We start from the raw sequence: 25679 nt of genomic DNA, 5'->3' as shown, positions 1-25679 counted from the left end.
ACCGAAATTGCGGTGAAATAAATGTTCACCAACGCATTAAAATTTTGACGTGTCAAGGCGTACATGGCATATGCCACGTGTCATACAAATTGTACACATGGTGTGCGACTCAACAAAATAAAAAGAAATACCCTTGAAGGATTACACAAGTTTTTCTTCTCATTTTGGGCAATGACAAGGCAAGCACATTTCAATTCATTGAAGATCAAAACAAGGTTTTCTTCTCATTTTGGGCAATGACAAAGCATGCACATATCAAGTTTAAAATGATATTAAGTGGAAAATTAGGCCATAAAATTACCACTTCAAGTTTAAAATTGTATTAAGTGGGAAATTAGGCAATGGTGCTTGGAAAAGAAAAAAAATATTTTGTGGTGGTGATTCATTCTCAAAGCCTATAAATAGGCTTCTACATCAAGGTATCAAAAACCAATTCACAAATACATTTCTCTACTCCCAAAATGGAAGAGAATACTCCCCACACATCCAAAATCCTTGAAGCTTTGAAACTCTAAAGCTTTCAAGCATCCAACCTCCCAAATTCAAGCAAATCCCGAAGGATCAAGAAAGCCCTCTTCGTTCTTCGTCAAATCCTCCTTCAAGATCAAGCCCCAACGGCCCTTGAAGAACTTCCACCAATTCAAGATCAAGCATCGACGGCCCTTGAAGAAAGTGTTCAACAAATCCACACAACTGTTCATCCCAAGATCAAGCCCCGACGGCCCTTGGATCAACAATCATCCACCTTCAAGATCAAGCCCCAAAGGCCCTTGAAGAACTTCCACCAATTCAAGATCAAGCCCCGACGGCCCTTGAAGAAAGTGTTCATTGTTCATCATCCGTTCATCCCGAAGAATCAAGATCAAGCCCCGACGGCCCTTGGATTAACAATCACCAATTCAAGATCAAGCCCCGACAGCCCTTGAAGAAAGTGTTCTTCGTTCTTCGTTCATCGTTCTTCCAAGATCAAGCCCCGACGGCCCTTGGATCAACAATCACCAATTCAAGATCAAGCCCCGACGGCCTTTGAAGAAAGTGTTCTTCGTTCTTCGTTCATCGTTCTTCCAAGATCAAGCTCCGACGGCCCTTGGATCAACAACATCAACAAATCCACACATCCAACCGTTCTTCAAGATCAAGCCCAAAAGCCCTTGAAGATCCGTTCATCACCGTTATTCAAGATCAAGCCTTAACGGCCCTTGAAGAAACACTCATCCTCAAGATCAAGCCCCAACGGCTCCTTGAAGATCCGCTCAAATCCACCTTCAAAGATCAAGCCCACGGCCCCTTGAAGAAACTTCCAACAGTTCATCTAAGATCAAGCCTCAACAGCCCTTGGATCAACGAAACATCCATAAATCAACACCTTACGGAGATCGAATCAGAGGATCAAGTTAAAAGAGATCGTAACCCAACAAATCCATTAACACCAAAATATTATTTTGTGCACGTTGTTCTTGTCTCTTTCGTTTCAGGAATTTTCCGTGTTCACAGAAATATCTACATTTTTCAAGTGGAGAGATGCAAGTATTAATCTTGTTTTTTAACACATCATTTAGTCGATCAATTTTTTTTTACCTATAAGACTGCTAATTTCATGATCCATCTAGTGGTATTCCTATTTACTTGTAAATGATAAGTTTTAGGTTCGATTATCGCCAAAGGCGAATTTGAACCACATTATGCTAGCCCATTGTGAGGCTAAGATCACCTCCTCTCCCTTAATGTAGATAAATATAGTTTGTTCAAAAAAGGAAAAAAAAAACTTATCACAAAATGTAGATAGAAAGGAATATTAGAAATGTTATCACAAGATTTTGTAGTGTATTTTTCAATCCTCATATATAATAGTTTGTGTGTATTTCTTCCTCACTTGAACTAAATTCAATCGTGTGAGACTTGATGATCAATCATTCAAACATTCAAAGATTTTGATAATAGATATACAAAGTATTTTCATATCCCTCTTTACGAGATTAAATTTGGAATTTCTTCCAATGTAAAATAAATACTAATGGATAAAAACTAATGTTACACAGATTAATTTGCGAGCATTTGGTTTTCTTTCTCTTGGTTGAATTTTCTAGAATTTGTAAGCAATATTTGTTGATGTACTAGGTTGTGGGTGAGTGAGGTGACCTAACTGCTAATGGATAAATGGGTATATGCCCTTGACAAACAACAAACGCCATTATTATACCACCCCACAAAAATGGGTCCGCTTAGCAAAAAAATATGACACGTTATCAAGATATAACAAATTATCACTCGAGTAGTACCTTCAAAAGTAGGAAACTGTTTTATTTCCTTCATCTAAATTCTAAGTTTATTGTTCTCATTCAAATATAGTGTAAGTTAATAGTACCTTCAAAAGTAGGGAACTGATTTATTCTCTATTCAAGATATAACAAATTATCACTCAAGTAGTGTTGTGTTAGTTAAGGAAATTCTCAGCGGAGACTCACTTAGTCCTATAAGAAATTTTCAAAAAGTGGTTATTTAAGGAAATTCTCAAAGAGTGTAGTTAATCCAAACTTCACACATTTTTTTAATACGCGATTGGACGGAACACAGGATATACGTTATTCGTAAAAAATGAAATACTGCATTTTCCAAGTGGGGAGATAGAAATATTAATCTTGTTTTTAACATTTTTGAATATGCGATTGAACAGAACGCATGATATACGTTATTTGCAAGAAATGAAATATTTGCATTTTCCAAGTGGGGAGATGCAAGTATTAATCTTGTTTTTTAACACAGCATTTAGTCAATCAATTTTTTACATATAAGACTGCTAATTTCATGACACTTCTAATGGTATTCCTCTTCACTTGTAAGTGAGAGATTTTAGGTTCGATTCTCACCAAATGCAAGTTTGAACTAGATTATGTTAGCCCATTATGAGGCTAAACCCACCTTATTTCCCTAGTATAAAAAATATCTTTTGTTAAAAAAAAAAACAAATAAAAACTTGGTTCACAAAAAGTAGATAGAAGAGAATATTAGAAATGTTATCACAAGATTTTGTAGTGTATTTTCATTCCTCATATCTAATAGTTTGAGTGTATTTCTTTCTCACTTGAACTAAATCCAATTGTGTGAGACTTGAAAATCAACCATTCAAACATTCGAAGATTTTGGTGATAGACATACAAAGTATTTTCATATCCCTCTTTACAAGAATAAATTTGGAATTTCTTCCAACGTAAAATTAATACTAATGGATAAAAAACTAATCATGTTACACAATTTAATTTGCGAGCATTTGGTTTTTTTTCTTGGTCGAATTTTCTAGAATTTGTAAGCAATATTTGTTGATGTGTTAGGCTGTGGGTGAGTGAGGTGACTTACCTAACTGCTAATGGATAAATGAGTATATGTCTTGACAAACCACATACGCCATTATTATATCACCCACAAAAATGGGCCCGCTTTGCACAAAAATATGACACGTTGTCAAATTATTAAAAGTTAGTTGAATAGTTGTGGGCGAGTGATATTGACAGAGGATGAACACTAATATAAGCTGGTTTTCGGGAAAAAGGAGAAAAAATCCAAGAAGTTGGAGAATAATTTGTATGAAACAAATTTATCGTTACGGAACATTTTAAATATAATAATGTAATGTTATCTAAAGAAAAATTTACACATAACTTATATAATTGACCGAAACATTCTGATAGCGATAAACTTGTTCTTTCTCAAAAAGTTGAGGTGAGGGCCAAGTACCTCTTTTTCTTCTTCACTAAAGAAAGAGAATTTATTATGGCCGGTGGTGGTGGAGGGCTCATTTGAATGGCAGTTGGAATTTGGGCATCTGTCGGCAAGAGTATATTCATCCCCAGATACTCCCTCATAGCGTTGTGGCCGACAAATTATCCAATATTTCGGCAATTATTAATTTATTACTCTCAACAGGAAGATCCTACCAAATTGTGGTGCATTTTATTTTAGGAAAACTAATGAAAAGGGCTTGAAAACTTTGAGTTTTAATGATAAGGACAAAATAAAGGGTAAAGTGAATAGTACCAGGATTGACTTTTTAGTGTAAAAATGTGGTTTTTCGTTAAAGTGAACAGTACCAGGTGCTTTTCGTTAAAGTTCCCTTTTATTTTTGGATGTGCTATTCACATCATCCACTTTCCATATAAAAAAATTGTAGCAATTGTTTCTTAATTTTAACTCAATTGAAGTAATAGTTTTTCAACTAAAAATTCATTATTATTGTTCTCTCAACTCATTAAAACGTGCAGCTATAGTCCCCTCAACTAAAAATTCATTACCATTGATCCTTCAACTTTAATACAACTGAAGAAATGATCTTTCAACTTTAACTCAATTGAAATAATAGTCCCTCAACTTTAATTCAATTGTAGCAATGGTCATTCCAACAAAACTCATTTTGATAAAATTCTAACGAAATTGATGAAAATGACCATAGCTACACGTTTTGATGAGTTGAGGGACCCCAATTGTAGCAATAGTCATTCCAATATAACTTATTTTGACAAAATTGTAACGAAGTTGACGAAAATGACCATAGCTACACATTTTGATGAGTTGAGGAACCAATGGTAATGGATTTTTAGTTGAGCACCCTTGCTCCAATTTGATTAAAGTTGAGGGACCATTGTTATAATTTACTCGTCCACACACCATCTTAATTTTCGGTCGTCAGATCGAATGAATTGAAGAAGATCAAACAATAGAAATTAATTAAGACTGTGTAAGAAATAAAAAAAAGTGTATGAATACTACACCGCTTTATTTTCGGTTGGAGAATGTGACTAAATTAGGTCTAAGTATGCTGTCTCCTTAAGTTAATAAAGAATAATCAAATATATAATACAAACTGTCAATTAATTTCAATATGATCGCAACACTGTCTTATGATATTTCTAACTCCGGATATGTTAAGAGACTTGTATCATCATAACACATTGGTTATTCACGTAAAAAGATAAAACATATGCCAAATTGGGTAAGTGGCCTACAAACTTTATAATATATAAGCTAACACTGTATATGCCTTTATGTATAATACACATGCACGTGAAACACGATGTTGTAGCTCCCATCTATATATTCAATGGACGTGAGGACGCACGCTTTATTGCTATGGTCGTCCGTGTGTCGTGTCATGTTGCTTCTCACTTATTTGCCCTTCATCTTTTTTCTTCTTTTCTTGGTTAAGTTTATCCATTCTTAAATCATCTCCAACCTTTGGGTTAAAATTTAAAATTTTTAATCTAAAAAATTTAGCTTTTAACACAGAAACAGTTTTTCTGCTCCAACCCTAGCCTAAAATTTTAGTTCGGGATTATTAAAGAATGAACTTAGGCTAATTTTTTTTCTTAAATTAACTTTTAAAAAAAATTATGTAGCCTATGGTAAATTAATTTTATGAACATTTTAATATAAAAATATTTAAATTCCAATAAATATTGAAAAAATCACTAAATCTTTCCACAAAGCAAGTCTTTAACTTTCACAAATCTTCAACTTTCACCAACCGTTCAACTTTCACCAAACTTTCAACTTTCATCAATCATCCTCTATATAAACACATGTTCAATATCAGTTGGTCACACAATCTTTCAACCTTCAATCATTCCCTATATTCACTAATCTTTCAACTTTCAAAGTGTTTTTGTTTCATAAAAATCCTCAATATATCAACAATGGATGATAGAAGAAGGTGTAGCAGGGCAATGCAAATGACATAATACCAAGCAAGCCTTGACATTGAGGATTCAAAAATGATCAACGCATAAGCTAAACTTCCAAACTCGCTTATGCAATATGAGCACCATGTCGAATCTAGCTATTGTGGTTATGTCACGAAGCGTTCATTTGTGCAACGTGATAGAGAAGAGTGTCATGACCGAATGATGAAATATTATTTTATTGAGCGTCCGAGATTTCCTGCTCATGATTTTCGGAGACGGTTTCGAATGAGGAGAGAGATTTTTGAAAGCATCTTGAACACAGTTGTCAATCATGACCACTACTTTGCAAGGAAGATAAATGTCGTAGGCCGACAAAGTCTATCACCTCATCAGAAGCTCACATCTGCATTTCGGATGCTAGCTAATGAGTGCTCTGCAAACTCAACTGATGAGTATTGCCGACTTGCGGAGACTACTGCTATTAAAAACCTGGAGCGCTTCTGTGGGGCAATTCAGGCCACATATGGAGCCACATATCTCTGCAAGCCAAATCATGAAGACTTGAAGAGGCTTTTATGACACACCCCAACCGAAGTCGAAACATGATGCCCGTCACGTAAGAGTAACGTAGCCAAAATGCGCAACAGAAGTAATAATAAAAGAAATGCGAATAAATAAAAACCTAAAACCAAACTTATCTAAACTAAGATAATATAAGTGAGTAAAGATGACCAAGCAAGTTATACAAATATCAGAGCATGGGTAAACGAAAGTGCAATCGAACCAACTAAGTACTAATTATACAAACAGGGAAAAAAATCCCTACTTATTTACAGAGATGTCAGAACCGCCGTGAAAGTCCTCGTGAGCCACCAAGGATGACCAACTACCTAGAACCTGAAAGGGTGCAAAACAAAAAATGTGAGTAGGCAAAAACAAAGTTTTTGAAAACACAGTTGTCTTTATGAACATACTAACCCCTCACTGTAAACCCATATAATTTTCCAGAAAATAATAACAACTAGGTACATAAGGATAATGCTTAGAGCAGTGAAAACAGAGGTATGCCATGTCAAGATGTTCAACCATAAAATGTGTAAGCCAGGTGATACGAATCAACCTAAAATAGTATGCCAACCGGAGTCACCTAATGTAACCTGTACAATTGAATCTATAGCTCATCAAGTATGCATGCACATAAGTCGGAACCACCTATTGTGGTCTGTACAACAGGGCTGGGTGTAGATAAGTACGCTTAAGTGCTACGATCACGTGAAGGCTGTGCAAATAATTGCAGGTCACCTACGAGTCGGAACCACCTATTGTGGTCTGTGCAATATGGCTGTGCACCAAACTTGGATCCAAAGTGAGCGTGCGGCCCAGGAGGTGAACATCATGTGAAAAACTATGCCCTGGCCATGGGCGAGAACACTAACACCAATGTGCAGGATAATAAGCTCAAAATGCATCAACGTATAACCACACACAACGCACCCAATACCATCATGATGTACTCACCTGAAACTTACCTGAGTCTGCGCAGTCTCATCCAATACTATGCATAGCTATACTAATGCAATACTAACACATAATGCACACGACATGGCATTTAAAACATACGTTCATTTAAAGTAGTTTATGGGATTCATAAGCATATTTACATATATATAGAAAACAAAAGCCCGCTCACTGGTAAGTAGCAGGATCGTAGCCCCCAAGTCTCGTTTGACCACGTTTGTCCTCCGGGTAAGTCTCACCTATATGCGAAATAACTAATTTTACATTAATTTTAAGGCACATACACAAACCCTAGGAATAACTTCTCATACGTTGCTCAAATAGGGTGTTTGAATATACCAACATGACCTACTCAACAACTCGAACACCCCAATATTTTTAGATTAATTTCCTGACGTCTCACGCGCCCTCATAAGCCGGCACGTGCAGGCACGGAATCCCTAACGGCGTTAGGGAATATTTCATTAAATAGTAGAATATTTTGTTTAAAAACTAATAGAGTTACCTGACGCTGTTAGTATATTCTGTCAAAGTTAGACATAATATTCTCCTCCTTCTCCGATGGCTTTGTCGGAATCCATCGCTGGCCGTCGGGCGCCGTTTGTGTCGCTGATTTTTGGAAAAATCTTAAAACTTTAATATCTTCATCATTTTTCAACCAAATTCCATGAATTTTATATGGATTTGAAACTCTCAACTAGAAGAATACAATCTTACCTACTTGAGGTTCTAAAACCGACAGAAAGTGGTCGGAGTAAGGCTTGGATCAACCGGCCAACCTGCAACTCCATGTTCTCACCTATTCCAACGTTCAAACTGCTCCAAAACTAATCTAGGGTCCCTATAAAGTTGATTAGGACCCACCTCAAGCCTTTAAACCATAGAAAAAGACCACGATCACAAAGTAGAAAAATACACCTCGCCAGAGCTCCCGAGTTCTCGAATTCCCGACGTCTATTCCTCGACCTAAGGGTATCAATGAGTTCGTGGGATCGAGGTGACTGCGATGGTAGTGATTTCCAATTCGATCCATAATGTTTTGATGATGATTGTGAGGTAAGGGTGGCTCGGGTGTACGGAATGAGAAGAAAGAAGAAGAAGGTCCGAGAGAAGAGAGAGAGTGATGGTGTGTATGTGCGTGATTGGGCAGAAGGAAAAATGAGAGATATTTTTAATTCAATTAGGCCAAAGAAATCAGGAATTAAGGTGATTGGTGGGTAAGGTATAGCCAACCCATAAAAATATATTTCTACGCATTTACACACTCGTCTGTTCGTAACTTCTTCGTTACGAATTTGTTTTAGCCCTAGGTCACATCAACACACTCATGGCGTCGAGTACAATTTAACTACGACAATAGAAATAATAATTTAAAACTACATATGTACATCCACGTCACTAAATCACGAGGGCATTACCGTCACTTTACACACTTAGGGAGAAAAATATATAATAATTCGGGACATGTCGTCACATTCTACTCAAAGCAGACAAAATAGGCTTTCCTGACATGATAGGAAGTCTCGATTGTATGCTTTGGGAGTGGAAGAATTGTCTTACTGCTTGGGATGGCCAATTCAAGGATCGTGTTGAACAATTTGGAAATGGAAAGAAATGGTAGAAAGAAAAAATGGAAGAATTGTGGGAGAAAATTGAGTTTTGTGTGGATGTTTGAACAAATACAAAGGTATTTATAGAGTTTTTGGGTGAATTTTGAGTTAAATAATTTTTTTTAAAATTATTTTAGCTGTTGGATTTAAATTTGGACTGTTATATCTTTTTTTATCTTTTTTTATTTTACCGTTAGATTTGATTATATTCGATCTCAGCCGTTGGATTCAATGTATTTTAAAATAACATTTAAAAAAACAAAATTTGAATCTGGACCGTTGGATCAACCAACGGTCCAAAAATGCCAGTCGTGGGATGCAAAAAAAAATCGTTGGGCTCTGGGTTGTGGCCAACAACGGCCCTAACAGTAGGCCCCCCTATCAGGCACTGAAGACTCACGGGCCGCGTGGGACGAGTGGGCAAGTGAACGGGCCGAGAGTGGGGTAATTTTGGACGAGTCCACGCGTTTGTGGGCTAGTAGAATGAATGGGATGGTGTGTCAAACACAATACTGACTTATGTGTACAAACCAACTTTTGTGTACAAACCATCACTGTCGAGGAAGGAATATGTCTTGGCATTGGGTTCTAAAACCTGAAGATAAGATTGCTAACTACTGTGAAGTTCAAATAAGGTTCGACTTTCAATGTGCTGAATACTCAAGTAATTCAGTAACACCTCACTTCACCTAGAGGGCTAATGAGACGAGAAGACTAAGGACTCCTCACTGACAAACAGTGATGTTAATCCAAATTGAAGATGTGTTGACGAAGTTGGGAGAATCAGGAGTTTCTCAGAGTGTGTGAAAGGTTTGAAGGTCCTTTGTACTTTTTTATTGTGCGCAACTCTGTATTTATAGAACCCATGCACTTGGATGCGTTGTAAAATCCAGTCGTGAACATCAAACCATCTTTGATGATAGACCAAAACCATCCTTATCCCAATCCACACTTGCCGCGCCATCGGGTGAAATCACAACCATCAAAATGTACAATCACAAATGGATAAAATGGTATATGCCATCTTTTATCCCATATTTCCACTTGAGGGTCCATGAAAAATGGAACCTTTTTATTTGCTAATTATCCAATCATTCAGACCACCTGATCCAATATAACCAGCAACTGCCTATTTAGGATAGTTCCATTTCTTCACCCCATCGCTATTAGCCTATTACATTAATATCCTTAATTTTTTTGTTGTGATAGAAGATAAAGATATCTTTTCATCTTCTTTTGACCGACAAAGAAAATTTCATTAATATAGTTTTACATTTAGAAAATAATTATTATGGTTATCACAACAATAATATAAATTAATTGAAAATCATCTAAAATTCTCTCATGCAATGGCCTCAACGTCAACGGGGTCTGTAATTCCATCTTTGAAAATATATATCATTCCAAATGGATAAATATAATTAATTGTTGCATTTGTTAACATAATATGATTTGCATAACCATCATGAATGTGCATTTAAGTTGAAAAGGATAGATTACCTAATCTATAATTGAACTTTCTATCTAGCCATTGTTTTTGGGTGCGGGATTTGTCCGATTGGTATGAATAATATGAACTTTTTTTTTGGAGGCCTTACGACTTACGACCCAGATATAAGTTTTGTATTCAGTAGGTCTGGCCACGATTTGGTATGGTACAGTATGAGGGATGTATCAAAACCAAACTCAAGAAATTTTTTTTGGTATGGTACGGTTCGGTACTAAGGGGTGAACCGAACTATACAAATTCGGTTCGATTACGTATGAACCGGTTCAAATTCGGTTTTCTCCTTTAGTAACAAGAATGAAGATCGAAGTTCGAGTTCTGTTTCCTTTTCTTCTCTTTCCTAACCCCAATTTCTCGCATTCTTTATAAAGATCAAATCCAACATATTGTACACACACACAAGCTCGTAGTGTATTCTCAGTGCTCACAAAACCAATTGACAAAATATGAATTCAAAACCCCCAATTTCCAATTGAAAAAATGGAAACAAACACAAGTGATTTACTCACCATTACGATTGGAGTGGTGGAGATTGCTACGGAGTCCGGCGAAGTGACCCCTGAGGTTAATCTTTTCCATATACACAAATAATTTTCAATTTATATTGTCCAAATTACTCTAACAAAGACAACTTTACAATATTGATACATAAATTGAGCATAATTCAGCTTAAGGGAAAATAAATGATACCAATGAATTAAAGAGAAAGTAGGCACCTTAATCAGGTTGTTCGGCCAAATTAATCTTCTATTGCACAAGAGTAAATTGTAGCAATGGTCCTTTATTTTTAACTCAATTGGAGTAATGATCCATTAACTAAAAATTCATTATCATTGATCTCTCAACTCATCAAAACGTGCAACTATGATCCCTTAACTAAAACTTAATTATCATTGGTCCCCCAACTTTAATCTAACTAGAGAAATGATCCCTCAACTTTAACCCAATTGGAGCAATGATTCCTCAACTTTAACCCAATTGCAATAATGGTCATGCCAACATAACTCATTTTGACAAAGTTGACGAAAATGACCATAGCTACATGTTTTGATGAGTTGAAGGACCTTAATTGTAACAATGGTCCTTCCAACATAATTTATTTTGACAAAATTCTTACAAAGTTGACGAAAATGACCATAACTACATATTTTGATGAGTTGAGGGATCAATAATAATGGATTTTTAGTTGATGGGTCATTGCTACAATTTACTCATTGCACAAGAACTTAATCGCGTGATTAAACTTTATGAGAAATTTTGTTGGACCCAACCTTTTTATCTCTACACCCAACTAACAAATTTTCTCTACTAAACTTTCAAATTTGCCCTTAAATAAATAAAAATGAGAAAATAAATATTAAAGTTGTTATCTTTACACCCAATAACCCTAAACTCACATCACCACTGCACCTTCATTTTCTCCGGTGAACCTGCGACCATTGGTGCTCTTGTTTTCCTCTCTCCATTGGATATAACTACTCAGAAAAGAAAAATATATGGTGTGGAGAGGATCTCTTTCCTTGGTATTCCCACTTTTTATGAGAATAATAGTATTAATTTTCCCTTCCGTAAATTAATGAATGAAGAAAAAGGGCTTATGCATATGATGTGGAGGGGACCTCTAAACCCTAATAGGTTCCTTATGTTCATAACCCAAGGTCCTTTCATCGATTGAAATAAAAAAGGGTTTTGCAACTTAAGTTTGCTTTAATATTCACATTAGGACTCCTACACCATTTGTTCTCCAGTCTTGATTTGTCGATTTTAGTGTTGCTGGCGTTTGAGTTGGGTTTGTCGGAAATAATGGAGCGCCCTACAGTGGTGGATCGTGGGGTTTGGGTGTAGAGATACAAAGAAAACTTCAATGTTTGTTATTTAAGGACAAATTTGGAAGATTAGATAAGAGAAAATATTATTTGGGTGTAGAGATAAAAAAGTTGGGTCCAAATAAATTTCCCAATATTTTTTTTTTTTTTTTTTTTTTGGGTACAGAAGAGGGCAAAGCCCAACAAGCAAAACAAAAAAGCTACTAAAAAACAGCTCTAGGGAGGGCCCTGCCAATAGTATTAGAAACTATAAAATTAGTAGCAATGGTAGAAGGAGAAGCAAAAACATGAAGACCAAGTGATAACCCATGACCTAAGTCAGACGTGTGATTAGCTAAGACATTATTTTCTCTATAGATATGAGTAACTTCACATCTTCAATTTCTTTCAATGGCTTCTTTGCAGTCAATAATGAGATTGTAGAGTGGGAACTAAAATAGGTTGTTGGATCAAAGTAACAGCAGCATAAGAATCACATTCAATAATCACTTCCTTGCAACTCTCATCCCAACCTATAGAAAGTCCCATGAAACCACCCTTAAAGCTCACCTTCCATGATGGTTCCTCTGCCCAAATTAGCAGCAAATCCCTTAATCCATTTCCCTTCAGAATTACGAAGCAAACCTCCAGCACTTATGTGGCTAAATGGGTCTTTACAACTCCCATCTGTATTGATTTTGTATACCAATTGGCAAACGAATCCAATGGATTGAGATGATTTTGTCTAGGAGGCTTACTAGAAGAACACTTGTTCGCATCACACCATTCCCTTGCAAATTGAAAAATGAAATTCTGGGGTGAGTCAAGCGGTTGTTGGCCATCATTGAAGACAAAGTTATTCCTCCATTTCCAGCAATGCCAGAGAGTTGAATTAAAGATAAGGTTCCAAGGTAAACCATGTATGGTGGTACAATGTGTCCTAAGGTTTATAGCTATCCAACTCTGAAAATCAAGAGCAAAGGAATGGGCAACTTCAGGACGGATTCCAACACCATTCCAAAGGAAAGAGAATGCCTACGAAACTTGAAAATGTGATCCCTTGATTCCTTAACCTGAAAATTTCCCAAACTTTAATCGTCAACCTTACTACAATCTCGGAAAACCCCTTAATTTTATGATGCAACTGTCGGAGCTACTTATTCGATCGTGTGAGTGTAAATGACAGAGGCACCTTTTTCAATGTCTTATTATACATATGGGTTGTCTCAGCAAGCAACTAAAGATCATTTTAACTCTATGGGAAACTTTTTTTGAGTACATCGTTATTTTTAAAGTAAGGGAGGAGGAATTCGGCTATGCCACACAATGACAGCCTAATTTGGTATCAAATTCGTCATAACTCTATGGGAAACTTTAAATTAGAAAAGAAATTACTATACCAAATTTATTCTTATAGGTAAAAACTTGAAAGGTTTTATGTTTAGATATCGTCAATGACAAGTTCGATATTAATTTATCTTTTACCGTGAGTACATAATTTAGTTGTATTCTAGAAAAGATTTATTTATTGATATATCTCATGAAACTGCCATTTACTCTCACTTTAGCCTTAAATTGAATTTGTCTCATTTTACCCTTCATAAATTGCCAAAATTGAGCAACTTTACCTCATTTACGTTCATATTCAAGATACCTTTTAAGTTTTAAAGGTTTAGGAAAGTTTGAAAATTTCGTACCTCACCAACAACAGTGGCTCATCTTTGCTAGCATGGTATGAAATGTTTAGACTCCCTTTTATTTAACGTTTATGAGATAGAATTGACAAAACATGGGTGAAATGACTCGATTTTGGTAGTTTTAGAAGATAAAGTAAGATAAATTCTGTTTCATGACCTAGAGTAAGACAAAAAAAAATAATTTCTGGGGCAAATCAATAAATAAGCCAAAAAAGAGAGAAAAAAAATACTTGGCCACGTGTTGAGTTTTCATTTTTATGTCAGCTTTGATAACAGCCATCAGATAGCCAATCAACGGTTGAGATGAACTCAATATCTCTCCGCGATGTCTAGTCTCTCTCTCACTAGTTCGGCTTAAACCCTGCCCGACGACGACAACTGCCCTATGGTATAAACCCTAAACCTAATTGCACAGAGAGAGAAGAGAGAGAGAGAATGAGGAAGAAGGTGGACGAACGAATCCGAACCCTAATAAGCAATGGCGTCAAAAACCGGCACCGCTCCATGTTCGTCATCGTCGGCGACAAATCCCGTGACCAGGTACTCCTAATTTCTTCTGCCTTTCCTATCCCATTCCCTATTTGCTATTCCTATTCAATTTGAGGAGTTATAACAATGATTTAAATTGAATTGGGTAGAAAATTTTACCAGTTTTACTGTTTCTTGTTTTCACCTGCAATACTCACCGAGTAACACTAAAAACCTCAAACAAGGTAAGAAATATCATCGAAAATCTATCGAAAACTAACGGAAAATGGCTAATATGGAGTTTTATATGGTCTTCAGATTGTGAATCTTCATTATATGCTAAGCAATGAAGTAAAGAAATCGCGCCCGACTGTGTTGTGGTGCTACAAGGACAAGCTCGAGCTCAGCAGGTTGATTTCTTCTACCTTCCATTCTTCACCTTATTATAAGGCAAGGCGGAATTTCGTTTTTAAAATATATTGATTCGTTGCGTTTGACTACTTCATGATGCAGTCACAAGAAAAAACGTGCTAAGCAAGTAAAAAAGATGATGCAGAGGGGGCTGCTTGATCCCGAGAAGGTTGATCCTTTCTCACTTTTTGTTGAAAGTGGGGGATTGACTTATTGCTTGTACAAGGATTCAGAAAGAGTTCTTGGTAATACCTTTGGAATGTGTATACTTCAGGTAACTTGAAACTTACAAATTTACTGGTTTGGCCAAGACCCCTTGTATAATTGATTTAAGTTTTATGACTAAGTTTGATCTCCTGCATTAGGATTTTGAGGCCTTGACTCCAAATCTACTAGCAAGAACGATAGAGACAGTGGAGGGAGGTGGACTAGTCATATTGTTGCTTCATTCTCTAACCTCACTCACCAACCTCTACACCATGGTTATGGTATGCATATAATAATACCTCTTTCTCTTACGCATGCACACAATTAATGCTTAGTTTTTAGGCCAGCATGGTTATGCTTATTATATACCGCAAAATCTTGAAAACTAGCCATGTTAAAAGTTTCCGAATTTTTTCGTAATGATGTGCTTGGCTACAAGAAGACTTTTGGTAGATTCAATTGCTTGACTTTCTTTAAGAGAATGCTGCTGAACATATAAGTTTCCCAGTTGGGCCTATGTAGACTAGTTGTTTCTTTTCATGTTCTAGCCCCAAAAAGAAGAAGAAAAAACAACTAGGTTTCCTCATAATATTTGTTCTTCTTGTTGAGGTAGTTTCTAGTTTTACTACATTATGGACTTAGAACGAATATAGCAATAGCCATGCACCACATATTATATTTGATAACAATTCCGTTATGTCATGTTTTATTTGCAACACTGTCTTTCTCGTTCTCTCAAATGCAAAAATCTCCATACAGTCTTATCAGCGCCTCTTGATTTCAGGATGTTCATGATAGGTTTCGAACTGAATCCCATTCTAAGGCTACTGGACGTTTTAACGAGCGTTTCTTATTGTCACTTGCGTCATGCAAATCATGTGTAGTAATGGATGATGAGCTGAATATTTTACCAATTTCATCTCATATGAGGTCAATTACCCCAGTTCCAGTGAAAGAGGTAACCTTTTAGCCTTGTAACTTTTCTATAGGACGGAACTGATAAATCGAGGAATGCTTTATTTTCGTGGCATCTTATGCGAGATGACAAAAAGAATAAAAGTAATTTTTCAAGTGTGTGTATACCGAATGGTTATTAGGATACTTTCTAGGAGTTTGTGAAGCTTTGATAACTTTGATAACTTTTTTCTTGTTTTCTGATCATGATTGAAGGACTCTGAAGGGATATCAGAGTCACAAAGGGAACTGAAGGATCTAAAAGAGCAGCTGAGTGATGCCTTTCCTGTTGGCCCTTTAATAAAGAAATGTTGTACGTTGGACCAGGTAGGCACTCTCTCTGATTTGTATTAGTTTTGAGTTTTTCTATCATGTGTGATTTACTAATATGACTCATAGTTTGAGTTGGTAAATGTTTCAACAGGGAAATGCTGTTGCTACATTTCTTGATGCAATCTTGGACAAGACACTCCGAAGTACTGTTGCCTTGCTTGCTGCTCGAGGCCGTGGAAAATCGGCTGCACTTGGTTTGGCAATTTCCGGAGCTATTGCTGCAGGGTAGTATGCCTTTTACAATGTATTAAAACTGTTTTGGTGTATGTGTAGCTGTCTACACTCATATTCATGTACTATGTTTTGACGATACAAATATATCTTCACAGGTATTCAAATATATTTGTAACTGCACCCAGCCCTGAGAACTTAAGAACCTTGTTCGAATTTGTTTGCAAGGGTTTTGATCAACTGGACTATAAGGTATGTCGTTTTTTTGTATTCCTGCGGGTGGTTCTAATGTGATCTTTAGCTTCCTAGTAAAATATCTAATTCTAATGTGATCTTTACGCCTTCTTGTGAGATTTAACTCCCAAATAATCCTCGACAATTAGCAAATAACAATATCTTAGAACGTACCCCACTAATAAACATTTGTGACAAGAGTTGCTAATTGAAAATTGTAGATTCAAATGTTAGATAAAGTTTAAATTTTTTTTCCTGCTAAGTTTAATAGCTTTTACAGTGAAATTGTTTAACTATCAAGATGGTGGTGTTTGAATGTTTTATTCTGTGAACTACATTTTATCTTTCATTAATTGTTATAAGGTCACTCCGTTTTCTTCATTTTTCAATCATGTACTTCGAACAGTGCACTAGTTATTGAGCTTACAGTTGTAAACTATGTTTGCAGGAACATATAGATTATGATGTACAGAAAAGTAGTGACCCTTTGTTGAAGAAAGCAACTGTACAGATCAATATATACAAGCAGCACAGACAAACAATTCAGGTAAACTTATATGCACAGTTGGTTACAATTGAGGTAAAATTATATTGATGAACTCTTAATTTGTGCCCAATATTGATATAAAAATAGGAGTATTTCACTTCCTTGTTGCCAGGATATAATCTATTTCTATATTAACGTACAGATGGGCCAGTGGGAAGTGTATACATAACTTATTCTTAGTACCAAATCAAGTTAAGATGACTGAGAGAATTCTGTGGTCTTCCCTTTCCTTTTGTATTATTCCATACCCTGAAAGTTGCTACTATGCCTACTCTCTGCATATATGCCCAGTATTATCCTAGTTGACTCTGAAGCCAGTTACCTTCTATGTTAATTTCAAGTTTGCAACCTTTGAAAATTAGAGTGGGGATTTACAAGAGAATTCTTGGGAAAGAATTGGGCATTCTTATGGCTTCTCTCTCTCCAAGGTTTTGGGATCTTTCATTTTATGTAATTTTGTTGGATTGGGGAGTTGCAGTGAGATAGTTGCAGATCTGTTTTATAATGATGGAGGTGAATGTTGAGGCATATGTCAGGGCTGTTTCGTTTTGATGGTGGACTTCCTAGTCCACTAAGTGTTGTATTGTTTTTTAGCTGTTTAATAAAATCTCGTTTTCTATAAAAAAATAGCAATAAAGATTTTGTTTAGTCAGTTGATACCAAAATACAAATACATGGAGGAATTGTTACTCATGAAAAGTTGATAACCAAGTTGTAATAGAGAATATTCTTCTATTGGATAGCCGCATCACAATAGCCATGAGTGTGTTCACCTTTTGCCCATCAAATGTCGTATGCCCTCATATATGATTAGTGGTTGTCTTTGTTTGACTACTCCAAAAATTCTATTGTACTTTTGCCCAAGTGCATCATTTTTGTTATTGGTGTGAGCATATTGAACATAATTTAGATGGTTTGTGATTACTGAAGCTTGCTTCTAAAAGCATGTTCCTGAAACGCCAAACTTTTTGGTCAACCTAATGTGTCTTCCTGGCACTAATCCAGTATGTATGGTATAGAGGCACTCAACATGCCTGTGAGATTGTGAGGTGGTCTAGACCTTTACACCTCATGTAGCCTAAAAGAAAGAACTTTGTACTGCTCATTGCTTTTGGGGCTATTTGTTTTTTACTTTTGTTACTTGTACTTGCAGTATATACGGCCACATGAGCATGAAAAGCTTTCCCAAGTTGAACTGTTGGTTGTTGATGAAGCAGCTGCTATTCCACTACCAGTAGTGAAGTCTTTGCTTGGTCCTTATCTGGTCTTCCTTTCATCTACTGTTAATGGGTAAGATTCATCCATGTTCTTCTTCCTTCATGTCGTGTATTCTTATCATGTGTTCTTTTTTGGTTTTAACAGTCTCATGAAACATATTTCACTTCACTTTTTCACTTTCTGTTACGGCCGCGGGGGGGAATGAAAGATCTTTCACTTTTCATGGGCTGTTTCCACTTTTCCTTGACTCATGCTTGATGTCTTTCTATTTATAAGTCAACTCTGAATTCAACTTTTGGTAAAAAAAAAAAAATCTAAGTGCAATTTAAATACTAAAGGACATTTATTTTACACTGAAAGCTATGAAGGTACTGGTCGGTCTTTGTCCCTAAAACTTCTACAGCAATTGGAAGAGCAAAGCCAAGTGTCTGCTAAGGGGCCTACATCTGGTATGCTTATTCCTTATTGGCCGTGTTTTGTATTCTCATCTTGAATTAGGTTGGATCAAAATCCCCCTTTCCCCCCAAAACTTGAATTTATTTTCAAAATTCAATGTTTCTTCTGCTTTCTCTTAACATTATTGTTTCTGAAATACTTGAACTGTTGGCGCTTGCAAGTGAGCAATGTATAATTTTTTAAAAACTATTTTGTGATATTTGGACATAATTTTCTGAATTGATAAATGTCCCTGATTGTAGGTCGTCTTTTCAAAAAGATAGAATTGAAAGAATCTATCAGATATGCTTCTGGTGATCCGATTGAATCCTGGCTTCATGGTTTACTTTGCTTGGATATCACAAATTATATCCCTAAACTTAACGGGTAAAAACATTTGCTTAGACAGTCAGAACCGAGGAAGATGTAAACATCTCCATTATAACCCTTACCTTTATTAATGATCTCTCTCTCTCTTCTCTCTCTCTTGGCGGCTAGGTTACCTGCACCCAGTGAGTGCGATCTGTACTACGTAAACCGTGATACGCTTTTTTCATATCATAAAGATAGCGAGTTGTTCTTACAGGTAATTACATGTTCAAGTAATGTCAGACTAGTGATTCTCATTTTCATATTAGTGAACTTACATATTCTAATACTTGCAGCGGATGATGGCTCTATATGTTGCCTCCCACTACAAAAATTCTCCAAATGATTTGCAACTAATGGCTGATGCCCCGGCTCACCACCTGTTTGTGCTACTTGGTATATATGTTACGTTAGAACTGGTCTTTCTTTTTTTGCCGCTATTTGGCTGGACTTGATTATAATTTGCACGTGCAGGCCCTGTTGATGAGTCAAAAAATCAGCTTCCTGATATTTTGTGTGTCATTCAGGTTTGACTGTCTTCCCCTAGTTCAGGACTATTATTTCTTTTAGTTATTTAACGCATACCCAAAATTTTATTAGTTTTTTTATTTATAATTTTACCTTATGTGAAATAGCAATAAAGGACAACACTTTAAACACGTACTTCATCTTCTATAAAACACTAATTCTTTGATGCTCAACATTTTATGTGCTATCATTTTGTTCTTAGGTCTGCCTTGAGGGAAAGATCTCTCGTGAATCTGCAATGAAAAGTTTAAGTGATGGTCATCAGCCTTCTGGTGACCAGATACCATGGAAATTCTGTGAGCAATTTCAGGACACAGTTTTTCCCAGTCTTTCAGGTGCTCGGATTGTACGAATTGCTACACATCCAAGTGCCATGAAGGTATTCTCTCATTATGGTTTCCAAAGCAATATGTATAACCAGGATTTTGTTGAAATGGTAATCTATAACCAGGGATCTGTTGAAATGGTAATTTATTTTTCGTTGTTGTAGATTGGATATGGATCACAAGCAGTGGAACTATTGACAAGGTATGCTCCTCTTTGAGTTATTCCCCACCTAAACGTTTTTGTAGATCACATACATGATCCCAATGTGTATGTGGATGCCTAAGGTGTTGAGAAAGATTGACTGAGTGATTCTTTTAGCCCCATATTGCTACACTTTGAATGAAAAGCAATCATGCATATGCACCCTGGTGCGGGTTTGATGCCCATCGATTCCCCTCCCCCTAACAAATAAACTTTTAACCCACTAACGCTACTGTTTGTCATAAAAAAAAAGGTGAAAAGATTGAAGATTATATGTCTGAAGCAATGCTTCAAATGATTTCTAAAATGAATGAAAAGCAATCATGCATATGCACCCTGGCTCAGGCACATAAAGTCGCAACTCAAAATGTGAGTCTCATGCTTTCAGTTCACTTGGGTTGAAAGCTATAGAACATAGACCATGTGGGTGCTGAAGAGATGATCATTTGATTTCAGTTTTGATATACAGATGACTTTCTCACAATACAACTCTCGAGTCATATGATGGTAGTTGGAGAAACAAGTGGAAAGATATAGAGGATTAGAAGTGATAGCATATTAAAATACGGTCATGTTGGGGGTTTTCATCTTAGTTTGGGTTACATTTCTAAGAGTTACGAAAAATTCAGCAAAGCAAAGCATTTTCTAAAGGAAAGGAGGAGAAGTTGTCCATTGCAAAGAAAAGGAGTCCAACTAAAACTTACTTCAGAAAAGTTACAATGAAATTATAACCCCATCCATCTGGAGGAAACAGCAGGGATCTTCCCAAATTGCTTTGGCAATAAATCCACAAACACATGGAATTCGCTATCTCAAATAAAACCCACCTCATCCGCATTTATCTTGAGAAACTCTAGCTTATTTCAATCCCAACAATGGCCAAGAGTCTGCAGTGCCAACAGTTGAGTTTAAATCTGTATGTTTAAATGAAGATTGGATATTTCGTTAGTAATTGAAATTTCCAACAGAGAAAAACCAGAAACAAGCTTAACCAGCAGCACTTTAGGATATAATCCAAAGATAGAGCGTTTTAGGATAATAATCCAAAGATGGATCCTCGTTGTTGACTGCACAAATTAATGTGGGGTCCTAACTTTTTAGATGGGTCACACTGATTCTGACCTTGTATCCTATTTGGTCCTAGATTTTTTCTTGAACTTACTTTACTTGGTTTATCTCTCAAGTCAACCCATACATGTCCGTTATCCCTTTGTGCTCATAAGTCCATGTACTTTTTACTGCAAATGTTTTTGGGGACACAGATATAAGGAATGGCTGATGTGGACATTCTAGGGACACCTCTGGTATGTATCATGTGCTATGTGGGTGACATTGGATTGCTATTGTTGGGGATCCAGATATAAGGAATGTGTGTGATATGTGGGATGCATTGCTCTTGTATCAATGTAACTCATAAGTACTTCATTATTGAGATAAAAGTGTTTTGACATGAAAATTGCACTGAATCTCTTTGGTTCTAAAAGTTGATGCTTCACATTTATGTTTTTATATTTGAAAAAATGGGTGTTAAGGGTTTATTTCTCCTCAGGTACTACGAAGGACAGTTTGCTCCTATTTCTGAACTGGACGTTGAAGATGTTGAGACTCCCCCACTCAGAGTCACAGAAGCTGCTGAGAAGGTGAACTACAATCACCAAGCTTAGTTTTTTTTTTTTTATAAATATTTTTAATTAATAGGTTGGAGAACTGCTTATACGAGACTATTCTATGTATTATTATTGCAATTGGAGGCAATTTTGTAACTCATAGGTTTCTGGTAATGCAATTCTTGTTCTGTCGAAGTGTTTGAGTTGGTTAAGCTTCATTCCGGTGATTGTAGAACAATTTCTGTGTTTGAATATAATTTGACAAACTTTTGTGAATGATCATTTGTTGTGTTAATTTTAATCATAATGACATCAAAGTATATTATCATGTATTGGTTTGTTTGTTTGGTATTAATCAACCTGCCGCCTGTGCCTTGATATTGTTTATCGGAATGATACCTATGTCTATTTTATTTATAGGTTTCATTGCTGGAAGAAAGTATAAAACCTAGAACAGATCTTCCTCATTTGCTTGTTCATCTTCGTGAAAGGCGACCAGAGAAGCTCCATTATATTGGTGTCTCCTTTGGGCTTACCTTGGACCTTTTCAGGTTTTGGTGGAAACATAAGTTTGCTCCATTCTATATTGGACATATTCCAGTTAAGATGGATTCCCCTCTCCATACTGAATCCTTTTTTCCGTTTACTGTTTTTTTGAATATTATCATTTGTGAATGAATGACTGATTAAACAATAATTTTTCATTTTTCTTTTCAATGTAATAGAGTGGTGTGACCGGGGAGCATACGTGTATGGTCCTCAAATCTTTGAAGAATGATGAACTTGAAACCAGTGATTTTCGTCCATTCAACCTAGGTGGGCCCATTTTTCTTTGGAAAACCTTTGTTCTATTTAAATTTGTGCAGATTTTTTGTATTTCAGTTCACAGCTTGATTATTTGTTGGCTACCTAGATTTCAGGAGAAGATTTTTGAGACTATTGGGTTATAGTTTTCGTACAATGGATTATAGGCTCGCTATGAGGTACTATTAAAAGTTCCATTCTGATAAATGCTTATTGTTCAAGTGCTCGTACTAACTAATAATTTTCCAGCATCTTAGATCCTAAGATCAATTACAAGGATGGAGAACCCAAATCGTCTACCACAGATGGATTCTTACGGTCTATCACAGACTTACTTTCGCCTTATGATATGAAGCGACTGGAGGCCTACACCAGCAGTCTTGCTGACTTTCATATGGTAAGTTCTCTGAGCAATGGTTGATTGCCAACTTGCCCTGTCATAGTGCTATGTAGTGTTTTGGGATTTTTTTATCTTAGGATTACTAATTGATTCCATACATTCATATTAAAAATAGAAGTAATGTTTGCATTACAGAACAAGAAATACTTCCCTTAGAATCAAAAAAGATATTTGCGTTACAAGACAAAATATGCTTTCCTTTAGAAAAAGAAAGTAATATTGCATTACAAAAGAAAAATTGTATTCCTTTGTGATAGAATTATCGTCTCAGTGTGGCAATATGATTGTGATTGTGATACAATTTTTAGTTGACAGTGGTGAAATATTTGTTTTCTTACTGTGGACAATCTGATACCATGATTGTGAACATATATTACTCTTGCAATGTTTTATGAATAATCTTTTTCAAAAGTGAACTATTAGGACATTGTGTTTAGTTATTGATCTAATTATATGTATATATATGTTCAGTTACACATTAAAAGTTCAAAATTGCTTGTTTGAGAAGGGGAATTTGTGTACTTTACAAGTAATTTGTGTGTAGGATTCTGTGGCCGATGTTTCATCCCGTGCTCTGTGTTACATAAAAAGATGAAATCAACAGCGATTAGGCTATTAGACCACTTCTCCTCCCCTCCCACCCAATCCCACCCCCTTGTGGGTATGCCCCTGAGGGAGGTGAACCCATTTGTTGTGCGGTTCTCAGGAAGGTGCAGTGCATCCTGGTCAATGGCATGTCGTCCATTTTTGTTGATTATGGTTTGAGTGGATTATCTGCTTCCTTCTGTTTTTTGGGAAAGGCTGCCTGTTTGAATGTGTCAAGATGTTCTTCCTCCTGTTAGGCATAGATGATAGTGGGGAGGAGGGATCCGAGGGCTTATTGCATTTTCATCCTTAACCAACAGACCTTACTTTCTTCAAATTACCCTCGAATTGTTTTTAAAATTACAGTTTAATACCTGGGGTCCATTTGAATTTGAAATGAAGTGTTATTTTCTAAACTGAGGTCCTCTTGTACTCTAGTTATCGTTTGTTTATAACTTTACACATGTTAAAGTTATGTTTTTATTTTACAGATTTTGGATCTTGTTCCAACGCTTTCACATCTGTATTTCCAAGAGAAACTTCCAGTGACATTGACAGGTGCCCAGGCTTCCATATTGCTCTGCATTGGCTTACAGAATCAAGATATCTCCTATATTGAGGTTTGTTTCTCTACTTGTTACTCATATGGTTTGCTTGGCTATACCAGTCACATAGATGCAATGCGAGCACGCAATCAAACCCACTTGCAAAGACAAAACACTCTACTTGGTGGCGTCATTTCTGCTCTTTATTTCATTCTTATCAGGTGTAGATTTTTACTTACGTTTTCCAGGGGTTGATGAAACTGGAAAGGCAGCAAATATTGTCTCTGTTTATAAAAGTTATGAAAAAGTTTCACAAATATCTATACGCTATTGCATCTGAGGGCCTTGTGTCAACCTTGCCTAAACCAAAAGAAGTAAGTTCAGCAAAGCAGTAACCCTTTTTTTTCTTATGGAAAGTACATGATATGTTGGTGGTTTCCATCTCTTTCTAATAATTTCATGTCGTAGGATGCATTATGATTCTAGTTGGCTTAACTATATGATATTGACATGTGTGTTGCGCGTGAGCCACTTTGGTACCTGAACTATTTTGTTTGATATGTAATCGCTAAGTTTACATTATTGTGTTTCTTAATGCAAGCTTAAACATCGTCTATCACATTATAATTGTGCGTGCGTGCGTGTATGTATGCTACTGTGCTTTTCTTCTGCCTATGTTGTAACTCCACTCTGATTCGGAAATTTTGGTTCAGACTCTCTTGGAACCTCACAAGATCTCTGTTGATGATGATCTCAATGATGCTGCAAGAAAAGTTGAGGTACGCTTTATTCCTTCCTTACCTTCGTGTTACCTGAACTGCCTCTCTTTCCCGCGTTCTGAATCCCAAGAGTTGGGCTGACTTGACTACGCACATACAGGATGGGATGAGATCCAACTCGGAGGGGTCATTAGATCCCAAGTTGCTTCAACAGTACGCGATTGGGGACAGAGATGCAGACTTTGAGAATGCATTACAGAATGGCGGTGCAAACTTACCTGCTGGTGGTCTCGTTAGCGTGAAATCAAGTAGAAACAAAATGGATAAAGGAAAACAGAGAGAGAGTCACAAGAGTGGGGAAAAGCGACATAAAAATGAGCATGGCTCCAACTCAAAGTCCAACAAAAAGAAGAAACATTGACATTAGCGACGGTCTTGTATGCATCTATTGTAACATTCAGTAGGGGCGTCGCTTTAAGTATGCAACTGTTATAACATTCTTACGATGTATTTTTGACACAAACACGAACACAAACAGAAACAGGGATGCATCAGGAGATGACAATTTTGGTTCTTTAATTCGATTGTGGTTCCAATTTTGTATTTCAGATGTTTCCAAATCGAATCCAATTGTGATTTCAATTTTGGTTCTTTAATTTGACTGAACCGAAATGATATATGAAACAGCTATAGCGGATTATTCTATTTTGAAACCCACTGTAGTCTATCAAATTGAATCCGTTGACACAAACTTCTGATACGTGTGGCTGATTCCTTGGGGCATCATGCAAGACGAATAGAGTTGGA

At 36.3% G+C, this 25679-nt stretch overlaps 1 protein-coding gene and 1 long non-coding RNA gene across 2 annotated transcripts; one reads left to right on the top strand and one right to left on the bottom strand.

The window, feature by feature from the left end:
* Positions 1–14155: 14155 nt before the first annotated feature.
* On the top strand, positions 14156–25514 carry LOC126620958 (RNA cytidine acetyltransferase 1-like). Its single transcript, XM_050289295.1, has 26 exons — positions 14156–14349; positions 14596–14687; positions 14791–14962; positions 15054–15176; positions 15680–15853; positions 16066–16176; positions 16274–16407; positions 16512–16605; positions 17036–17134; positions 18288–18424; positions 18713–18801; positions 19051–19174; positions 19286–19373; positions 19453–19552; positions 19631–19683; positions 19887–20063; positions 20175–20212; positions 21762–21852; positions 22240–22419; positions 22545–22635; positions 22733–22802; positions 22873–23020; positions 24100–24228; positions 24402–24527; positions 24867–24932; positions 25033–25514. The coding sequence occupies exons 1-26, from the start codon at positions 14245–14247 to the stop codon at positions 25291–25293; spliced, it is 3072 nt and encodes a 1023-aa protein (XP_050145252.1). The 5' UTR covers positions 14156–14244; the 3' UTR covers positions 25294–25514.
* On the bottom strand, positions 20769–25086 carry LOC126620963 (uncharacterized). Its single transcript, XR_007622749.1, has 2 exons — positions 24955–25086; positions 20769–21126 (listed from the first exon to the last, which is right to left on the bottom strand). It is a non-coding gene; the product is annotated as an uncharacterized LOC126620963 (long non-coding RNA).
* Positions 25515–25679: the final 165 nt, after the last annotated feature.

This window comes from Malus sylvestris, chromosome 5 (genome assembly GCF_916048215.2).
Source record: "Malus sylvestris chromosome 5, drMalSylv7.2, whole genome shotgun sequence".
Classification (NCBI taxonomy): Eukaryota; Viridiplantae; Streptophyta; class Magnoliopsida; order Rosales; family Rosaceae; genus Malus; species Malus sylvestris.
The sequence above is the reverse complement of the archived record's forward strand: the minus strand, read 5'-3'. Positions and strand labels throughout refer to the sequence as shown.

What these genes read in the sequence shown, in the direction of transcription:
- LOC126620958 (XM_050289295.1), top strand. Translation starts at nt 14,245, where the DNA reads ATGAGGAAGAAGGTGGACGAACGAATCCGAACCCTAATAAGCAATGGC. An exon ending in TCCGGAGCTATTGCTGCAGG is followed by an intron (nt 16,408 to 16,511) that starts GTAGTATGCCTT and finishes ATATCTTCACAG; the next exon opens with GTATTCAAATATATTTGTAA. An exon ending in CCTTGCCTAAACCAAAAGAA is followed by an intron (nt 24,528 to 24,866) that starts GTAAGTTCAGCA and finishes ATTTTGGTTCAG; the next exon opens with ACTCTCTTGGAACCTCACAA.